This window comes from Triticum aestivum, chromosome 5D (genome assembly GCF_018294505.1).
Source record: "Triticum aestivum cultivar Chinese Spring chromosome 5D, IWGSC CS RefSeq v2.1, whole genome shotgun sequence".
Classification (NCBI taxonomy): domain Eukaryota; kingdom Viridiplantae; phylum Streptophyta; class Magnoliopsida; order Poales; family Poaceae; genus Triticum; species Triticum aestivum.
The window spans coordinates 394,522,043-394,532,395 of NC_057808.1; the positions used below are offsets into that span (position 1 = coordinate 394,522,043).

The window sequence follows — 10,353 nt, forward strand, 5'->3', positions numbered from 1 at the left end:
AGCGACCTTACTAGTACCCTAGGTATTGGGTTCGACTCCCAGTGAAAGCGGATTTAAACAAGTCTGGGCAAAAAAAATCTGGAATAAAGGATTGTAGGGTTGTTGCCCTAAAAAAACTATAAAGACACGGAATAAGCCGAGGTGATCGTTTGCTTGGAGGGTGTGCGATTATGTGTGGAGTGCATTACATTGCCTGCCAACTTCGAATCGGGTTCTGCCCTTGGAGAGAATGCACTAAAGTCAAGCCAGGAGGACCGGTCGGACATTCATAAAATGTTGTGATCATTCAAATGCCAACCTATAGAATTCCAGAGACTCATAGAGAGTGTTATGTTTTCTTTTCTTAGAGATCGTCATGGACATAACGTTGTAGAAACTCGTGATTTAGCCAGGAGGAGCGGTCAGACATTCATAAAATGTTCTGATCATTCAAATGTCAACCTATAGAATTCCATAGGCTCGTAGAGAGTGTTATTTTTTCTTTTCCTAGAGATCGCCGTGGACATAATGATGTAGTAACTCATGATTTAGACAGGTTAGCAGGAGAGAACTATACATCTTTTGTTATGCGATGTGATATACAATTGTATCACCATTTCTAGCTTTAATCAATAAAGCCAACTCTTTCCCGCAAAAAAAAAACATACATATACGTAAGAACAAAAGCATGTTGAAATCAGACCAGTCTCGCTAAACCATAGTCTAGCTACAAGGTGTATACAAATGTGCGTTTTATCTTTCCCGCAAAAAAAAATGTGTGTGTTATCTTGCTGCATATAATATTTTTTCTTAAGCATTAAGCCTCATACGATGGTGGGATTTGCAGTATCTTTCCCCTAGTGAGTCATGTCCGCCGTTGCGTTAAAAAGTAGACCCCTTGAAGAGTAACCACCACATATAGCATGTCGATCGGCAAGCAGCTGATGTACGTGCACACTTTTAGAGCATGCATTAAAAAAGGATGGAAAAACAGCGCCGAGCCAAGACAAAAATGAAAATGGTAACGATTTGTTGCCTGGGCAGAGATGAGTTCACGAGAGGTAAACCACACGGAAACTGGACCAAAGCTGAGCCGAAACTAGCTAGATATTCGTCCTTCCCGAACGGAGCACATTCCGCAGCACCAATACGGAAGCGAAGCGAGCCGGAAGCCCCCGGCCAGCTTACGCGCAATTGCCCATACCACATACGCTAATACGCTCCCAGGCAAAAATTAACGCATGCGCTCAGCCTCATCCCCTCCTGTCTGCGCAAACTACGGTAACATACACGAGCGGGTCGAGTTCAGGTAGGAATATATATACGGCCGTCCCAGCAAAGCCGCCGATGGATGGATGGATCGATCGGACGAGCTCATATGGCAACGAGGCCCTTGCCCGAAACCACAGCAACCCGAGGTTCCCCCCGGAAAAGCCCCCCGCATTCCTCCCCCCACCTGTCGAGCCCCGACTCGTCCGTCCACCAACCCGAACACCCACAGGGGGGGAGAAAAGGAGGCGCGTGTGTGGTCAGGGATGGCCGCATCGTACGTACGCACGCAGTGCGTATGAATCGGGCGGGCCACGCGCTGGATATGACGGGCGATCGAAAAGGTAGCGAGCGGGGTGGCGTGTACGTAGCAGCCAGCGCGGGGAGACAGCGACGGAGCAGGGGCGACGGAACGGGGGAGGAGAGAGAGCGCGCGCTAGGGTTTCGCGTCTCGCACCTTGCCGGAAACGGCAATGGTGGGGCGCAGCGCCCTAATCACTCCCCACTCCCGTTTGGCCTTTTAACCCACCTCCCCCACCGCTCCGCTCCCATCCCGTCCAGCCCCCTCCCCCTCTTTCCCTTTCCCCTTTCCCCTCCCCCTCCCCCTCCCCTCCAGCGCGCGCGAGAGAGCTGAGCTGAGCTTCTCGGTTGGCTGAGCTGAGCTGAGCTGCTTTGGTGGTGTGGGAGCGGTCGAGCGGCGCGTAGCAGGAGGAGGAGGAGGCGGCCGATCGATCTGGAGCTAGCGGTCCCGGACGCGGCGGCCGGCGGCGACGGCATGGGGCGCGGACGGGTCGAGCTCAAGCGGATCGAGAACAAGATCAACCGCCAGGTCACCTTCGCCAAGCGCCGCAACGGCCTGCTCAAGAAGGCCTACGAGCTCTCCGTCCTCTGCGATGCCGAGGTCGCGCTCATCATCTTCTCCAACCGCGGCAAGCTCTACGAGTTCTGCAGCGGCCAGAGGTATACGCCCACACGTAATTCCAACAACATGAAACACAAGTGGGTGTGTACCGTGGGGTTTAGCTTGCTAGATCTGGCCTCTGCCGGGGTATTGGGCGCTTGGGGTTTCCTTCGGGGGCTCGGACGCGGTGGATCCGTGCCCGGAGAAGCTCGATCAGGGGTGTGTGTGTCCGGCTCCGGCCAGCCGGGACTAGTTTCTTCCACAAATTAGCTAGGATTTTGGTTTAGGTCGCTACAGCTTGGCTTCTCGCGTGGCGAGTTCGCGCTAGATCTGCGGGCCTCAGCCCCCAAGGTCGTCGTGAATCCATGGGGTCTGTCGTCTGAGAGATGGTCGGCCGGCGCGCTCTTTAACTTCTGGTTGAATTTTGCATGCATGGGCCGGCTGGCCGGCCGGGAGCTAGTTAATTAAATCAGGGGTTTATGTCGGCTTCGATTGGCCATCGCTTGCCCTGTAGATCTCCGAACAAATGGATCAAATTTGCTTCGACGGGACGGCAGGCATCGATCGCATCACGTAGACATCGGATGCGTGTGGTGACTGATAGATGGATTGATTCTCAGCATCCCTAGCTTAGCTAGCTTCTTGTGCAGAAGATCGAGGCAAAACGGTTACTGTATGGATGTCTTGTCGCTGGTTTCCTGCGGTTTTTCTGGGATGGTGTCTTTTGGATTTTTGGGCTTTCATGTGAGAGTTGTGGTTGCCTCAAATTAAGTGAGATCGAAACTTCATATGTATTGCCTTTTTCTTTTGCTACTGCTATGGATGATTTTTTTGGAGATTTCTTGTCAACAAATATAGGAGAGAGATAGATTCCTAGAGAAACACAATGGATGATTCAAACATGTTTCTGCATCTTTGATTTCTTTCAAGATCTGGTGTTCAGCTGTCAGACAAGCATGCATATTGTCTGTTTACATATTGAATTTTTTCCCCCGCAAAAAAAAAAACAAGCATGGTTGGTATCAATCGAATTAAATTCTCTGTTTACAAAACAGAAATGAACACATAATTGGCTAGGCGAAGATAGACAAGTTTCAGTCAGATTACTTACTAATAAACTCTATAGTTTTCAATGGTAAATTTCTTTACTCCTACAGTTTGTACACAGCTAAGTCGGTGCTATCCCTCAACCAGCATGAAAAAAAGACATGAGAATGCCCTATTAATTGGATTGTTTCTATCTAAATAAGCAAGATAATTTAACAATATATCAGTGTCTCCTTTGCCAAAAAAAAAGAGAAATAAATGCAGACATGTAATCTACTAGTATTAATTATCTTAACTAGGAGGATCTCAGTTCAAAAGAGTTCTGTTCTTTTACTTAAGAAATGACAGTTCTAGTTTTAAACATGGATGAGATACATAGTTTGTTTGATGATGGATACATGATTTCACATGAATAGGACTCAACCAAGTAGCTTTATATATTTAGGCTCCCTTGAAACCTTGTTTTTCTATCATATTTGAAAGAGGCACGTAATTTATTTTCTACATAATCCTATGTATGCCTGAATTAATTATCTAATCCTATGTATAGGGACACGGAGTATGGCTGTCACTGTTTCACTAGCCATAAACTTTTAGTAAATTCCCACTAATTGGCGTATTTTTAGTTGAGTAGTTATGATTTTGTGACAAATATGTGTTTCAATATTAGGAGAACTTGCCCTGGACTTAAATAGTGTAAGATTGGAATAGGCTTAAATTGCATGCAATATTCACTACATAGCAAGCATAGGTTTCTCACTACTATGGATATCATTCATGTTTCACTACCCATGTGATATTCTCTACTGTGGCGGTCAACTTTTCACTACCCATAGAGTTTCAGCCAACTCCCAGTTGTCAACATAGTTTAGCTGAGTACTTAATTTTGTCACATATACATGTTCCAATATTAAGATAACATGTCCAAAACTTAATTAATACTCTTACATTGTATGCACCACCGTTCACTACATAACTAGTTAGCAGTATGCTTCTTGATATTATATGGTCTAGTATTAGAATCAAAACCTTATGATTGATATGTATCACATTCATAAATCAAGAGGATCAAGAGTGCGGCCCAAGTTGACCTAGTTGTGGATGCACTCACCTTGCTTGGGGTTTTACATAAGGAAAATTTTCTGTTCACACTAGAGCTGTGCCATACATCTATTGTTAAATGAGTTTGTCAATAAATTAGATGTACAAGTTTCGTGAGAAAACATAACCGATTGGTTCCTTAGCATCAAAATTTTGATGAGGTTCTAGAAAAGACTACTGTACCATGCTAACAATGAGTTACAGTTAATTCCATATATACAAGAAGCCAAAATATGCGTATTTCTAGTGTATATTTTGTGTTGTTACGGAGGTTCGGTGTATTATAAGTTTCTTTGCATTACATTTAAATTTACGGAACAGAAGAGGGAAAAAATGATCATTCTGCACTCAAATTTTAGATGTATGGTGGCAGTATTTTTTGTAATTGGAATTGATTTTTTTAAAGAGATTCACTTTAACAGGAAGCCCATCGAATCCAAGTCAAATGCTAATTAATTAACATGGAAACAAGTATTGTTTTTCGTCCAAGTTATGGCACTACTGAACTGAATTAGTCACAAAAAATAACAATGAAGTTAGTAATAACTAAACACCCGCTTGACTCCTCGGATGGCCCAGGACAAGGTAAAGGTACATAAGATACCTAGGACTGACTGGGAAGTACCTGCAGGGTATAATCGGTGAAAGTCCTCAGTTGTCTCTGCTCATTCATTTGTCAGCCCATCTCTCACGGCCGAGTAGTCCTTTCATTTCAACTCGCTTCTATCTACTGTACGAACTTAACGTATTATCAGATGTCCCTTCAGGCCTGTGCAGTTGCTACATAGCCAGCTAGTGCTAGAGCTCCAGTATTTTATGCTGGCAGATATCCTTAACGTCTACTGTACCTAGAATCTGCTGAGGAAGATGGCAGATATCCCACATCTTGCACGCCTCTTTCAAGTCTGGCAGTATACTAACTACTAGTGCTATTTGTTGCTTTTATTTGTAGTGTTTATTTCCTGTTGTATTGAATGTTTGTTTGTCTATTAAACATCAGGACAATCTTAGAATACCATGGAAATAAACATTTATAAGGAGCATAAAATTACCAATATATAAAAAGATTAATTAGCGTTGCTGTTTTCTCAAAATTGCTGCCTGCAAAGTACTCGTATTGATGTATTGTGCAACCAATTTTTTTGGGTCTATATATGTATATCATGTAATCTGACTTAGGAAACTAGCATATATATCTTGAAAACCCACATTTTCTAACACTTGTTGTTTCGTGAACACTATTATGCTCCTTTAGTCAGTTCCTTATTCGCATTTTTGAACTTGTAGCATGCCCAAAACACTTGAGAGATACCAGAAATGCAGTTATGGTGGGCCAGATACAGCAATACAAAATAAGGAGAATGAGGTAACTTCTGTTTTTATTCAGACATTATAATGATTGATTTAATATCACAAGTGCATAAAATTAACTTGTGTTCTAGCATCCCTCTTGTCAAAAGATACTACGAGTTGTTTACTGACATAATCCTGAAATCTTGTGTGTTTTTCTTCAGTATTACCATTAAACGGCCTAAATAATGCATGTTTGTATGAATCGCATTAAAAGTGATGTTTATAAACTACTTACTAACACTATTACCTACTCAAGTATGACCAATGTCTACTGCCTAGTGCCAGCTGCCTACTTATCTCTATTTTACTACTGTGAAATAATCTTGAAGTTCTCTGTATCTAAAATGAGAGTGTTGCAAAATGAATCATATATCTGGGAATGCTAATGAAAACATACCGTGATTGGAAAATTATCTAGATTTTATCTGGATGTAGTTCCAGTAGTTCTATAACCTTTTTCCTACTTCTTTCTGAGTCCTGATGGCCACAAATAAGACTGTCATTTTTCTTGGGATACACCTACCATATATACTAACTGAAGCTGAAATTAAAATCGCTGATAAGAGAACAAAATATGAAAGGGGTGGCCATTGAGTTGTCATGAAAGATCAAAATCATGATTAGTTATTTAGTTGTTTCCCCAATAGCATTGCATGTAAAATAATCTTAATTTATTCTAATCCCAGTTTTTCCTTTCCTATTTTTCACTTTATAATGTTTAAGTTCTGTTTTGATAAAGTTTTTACTGAAGTGGCACATACTTTCAGTTAGTGCAGAGCAGTCGAAACGAGTACCTCAAACTGAAAGCACGAGTCGAGAATTTGCAGAGAACCCAACGGTAACTTAGTTATTCTACCCCGTGTTACTTTTGTAGATGAAGTGGACTCTTCTATCTTCAGCATGAAATGATTACCTTTTTGAACAAGTTTCAACAATCAGCAGAAATCAAATATGTCCATCTATTGCAGTGAAGTTAAATAAGTCCATGTGGCATAGTCTAAATATTGATTTAATACACACTACTTATGGTGGTCCTATAATTGAATGACATTTACAGAAATTTGCTTGGTGAAGATCTCGGGTCACTTGGCATCAAAGATCTGGAGCAGCTCGAAAAGCAACTTGATTCATCCTTAAGGCACATAAGATCCACAAGGGTAATTGATTGTTTTCCAAATGATCACAATGCAGAGGCTAGGAGAATTATCTCTTTGCATTATCTACATAAGAAGTACCGATTGTTTGGTAGCTTTTTTATGTCGTCCTGTAGCTTTGGGCTTTTTCTGTTTCTGTCATCTGTTGTTACTCCGTGTTAGATGATCATTAGATATATAATGCTACTGGATGTAGGGTCCGATAGCGCCTTGTATTGCTTCAGTTTTAATTAAGTAAACTGGATCAGGGTATGTGCCCTGTTCGAATAATCATGAAAAATACTGTTTTAAATCTGCAAAATATAGCTTATTACTTTCTCCTTTTTTTTTCAAAGGACAAAATCTCAGGCTAGTCTGTTTACTAAAATCTGTTTCAGAAAAAAAGAGTCTCCGATAAGTGAGCTGCTTTGTATAGTTCCTGTTTATTCAACTATATGCAATTTACAGCTGGATCTCTTTGATTCATCATCATTTTTCTAGGAATGGAACAAAGAAACATTCGGACAATTTTTATTCTGTGATGCACTGCATATTCATATGTACTTCGAAACTTGAAACAATTTGGCGCTGTCAGTTTGGATATTGTTTTTCAGTTTATGCTAGTTAGCATATTTTGTAAGACAAAAGAATGCTGATGAAATTCAATCTTGCAGACACAGCATATGCTTGACCAGCTCACTGATCTGCAAAGGAAGGTATGTGCTCCTACCAAAATAAATTTGATAATAATTTGTGTTATAAGATCTTCTCATAGACTTATGCTCAGATAAGAAAGCTGACTGTTCAAATTTTGCAGGAACAAATGCTGTGTGAAGCGAATAAGTGCCTTCGAAGAAAAGTAAGTTCACCTGTCCGTACAAATCACCCTGCTTACTTATTTTATCTTCAGAAGAAATAAACCTGGTTATGGTTGGTGTTTGCACCCACTCGCCTGAACTTAAATACTGCACGGAGCATGCATCCGGTTCTCTTGTTTTGAAGCTGAAGCCATTTTGTACTTACTTTTGAATGTACCCACATAAGTGTCGTCCGGCAGTTGGTTTCTTCTGCATATGCTTTCAACCACTCGCTCACCAAGGACCATATACATACCTGTCCCTCTAAAAAGAGTAACAAACGTACTAATGCTTTATAAAGGCCAAACAGAAATCTGTTAGCATGCAGGTGCATCAGTATTTCCATGCATACCGTACGTACCACAAGTTGTTGCATATACAGCTTTCGTACTCCTGTCGTTTGCATGTTTTAGTTCTGTTCTATACTGTAGATTCTACAAAACCTTCTCGACTGCCAAGAACAGGCAGATAATTAGACGGATTGATTTTAATTGCAAGATTAGTGACATGTTTATCTGTTTTTGCGATGAGAAGCTGGAGGAGAGCAGCCAGCAGATGCAGGGCCAAATGTGGGAGCAGCACGCCGCCAACTTGCTCGGCTACGACCAGCTGCGGCAGTCCCCGCATCAGCAGCAGGCGCCACACCACGGCGGCAACGGCTTCTTCCACCCCCTGGACCCTACCACTGAGCCTACACTTCAGATAGGGTATGTGCTTGCTTGCTTTACGAACGTGCCCTCAATTACCGTTCAGATACGAGTAATCAAGTTCCCGTGGTGACCATTTCGTCTAATTTCATTCAGGTATACTCAGGAGCAGATAAACAACGCATGCGTGGCGGCGTCGTTCATGCCGACATGGCTGCCCTGAAGATCCACGATCCAACCAGCTAATAAATGTGCGACGGTGCTTGCTCAGCCGTCGCATGCATTCTACCCTACGTACGTACGTATATTCCGGGGCCGGGAGCGACTACTATCGCGTTCGCGTACGTCCCATAGTTCTGTGTCTCTGTTGCGTCCTTGTGTGAAAAACTTTTGTGATCGATAATGATCGACGTGTATGTCAAGACTCTCTGCCCTCCGTACGTCGCCGTTACTATAGGCTGGCTAGCTGCAGCATACAAGACGTATAGTGAGTGCAGTGCCTGTACGTTTCATAATTTCCAGTCCAGTTATATATATAGCTGTATGATGATGTGATGTTATCAACTGAGTGTGCCTATCTATATATCTATGTATAAATGCAAAATATGCAATTGCATTATTGAAGTTCGGTGCAGGGGCTCGTACGTACATGCATACGTGCACTGGATCTCTAGCAAGCAGGAATTGTGCGTTGAAGTGAAGCATGCATGTAGCTAGGCTTATTTATCACCAAAGCTATATGTGTTTCAGCCATTAATTTGATCCCTGCAAGCAAAGGGCCGTAATCCATGATGCAAACTTGCCAAGGAGCAAATACATCGTGTACAAAGCATGTAACCTTCTGGAATGGGTGACAACACAAGGTGCAACTACCTCTCTTTTACCACTAGTATGTTAGAATTAATGGGCTAGGCCCATAGCAATTTCTGAAATCTCAAAGCCCATGTGTAAAATGGCAAGTGGTGGTGCTAAGTTTAGTCCCACCCCGGAAGTTGAAGAAGAGTTGGACCTCTTTATATAGTGGGTTCTCTCCACCACTCTAAGTGGTGTGTGAGAAGAGAAAGGAAAAACCACACGCGCGCTCGCTCGCCTCGCCTCGCCTTTCGTGTGAATGGTCCGCCGAAATCTGGTCCGTCTCCTTGCAGGAGCGCAGCTTCCTTTTGCCGTTTTATTTTTATGTCTTGGCAGACAAGTTTTTGATTTCTTGTCCGGTAACTATACGAATTAGAAACCGAGTCGGTTTGGGATTGTGGTCGCGACACAATACCGCCTCTGGTCCTAATATATATACAGCTACCGGCTGCGGCCAGAGACACACCGAAAAACAGCTAGGTTTTTGCCTCATCTCACAACTTGCGCCGCCATCGTAGTCTACTCCATCCCAAACGCCGGCGTGCATCGGCGCGTGGGAGAGCAGGTCTCCGGAACCGTTCGTCTTTGCGATCCTGCACCGGGAGAGGACGAATTAGGTTTTTGGGAAGCGCTGTGCGCGACTGCTCAAATTCGTCATCACGGGTCGTCTTCCGTCCAAGTCGGGCGGTGCTACTCATCGTCGTATTCATCGCCGTCAGCAGCAGATCGTCGCCAACATCGTCATCAACACTGTCGCACCCATAATAGCTAACGATCAGTACGTCCAACATCCTCTGTTCATGTCTGTTTCTACAGCTATTGTTAAGTGTTTGCTGCTGTTATGCATGTCTTGCTGTTCTTCTAGTTTGCTAGATTATTGCATGCTAGTATCTCTTCTAGTCATGAATTATTTACTGGAATTAATCATGAACTTGCCTAATATTCCAACAATCCAAAAACCTAATTATAGGCAATTTCCTGAGTTAACTATGGCTGGATTCGCTGATGCACTGAGGCCGGATAAGTTTACCGGTGTGCACTTTAAGAGGTGGCAGGTGAAGACCACGCTCTGGCTTACTGCTCTGAAAGTTTTCCACGCTAGTGTTGGTGCTCCAGAGGGAATGACCGACGAAGATCGGAGAAAATTCCAGGAAGCCAATACTATGTTTGTGGGATGCATTCTGAGTGTTCTTGCTGACCGTCTGTGTGATGTG

The 10,353-nt window shown here is 43.0% G+C and overlaps 1 protein-coding gene across 1 annotated transcript; it reads left to right on the forward strand.

The window, feature by feature from the left end:
• The first annotated feature begins 1,791 nt into the window (after nucleotides 1–1,791).
• LOC542969 (MADS-box transcription factor 8) lies at nucleotides 1,792–8,911 on the forward strand. Its single transcript, XM_044542203.1, has 8 exons — nucleotides 1,792–2,208; nucleotides 5,585–5,663; nucleotides 6,418–6,488; nucleotides 6,708–6,807; nucleotides 7,458–7,499; nucleotides 7,601–7,642; nucleotides 8,175–8,347; nucleotides 8,444–8,911. Exons 1-8 carry the CDS (start codon nucleotides 2,024–2,026, stop codon nucleotides 8,508–8,510), a joined length of 759 nt encoding a protein of 252 aa, XP_044398138.1. The 5' UTR covers nucleotides 1,792–2,023; the 3' UTR covers nucleotides 8,511–8,911.
• Nucleotides 8,912–10,353: the final 1,442 nt, after the last annotated feature.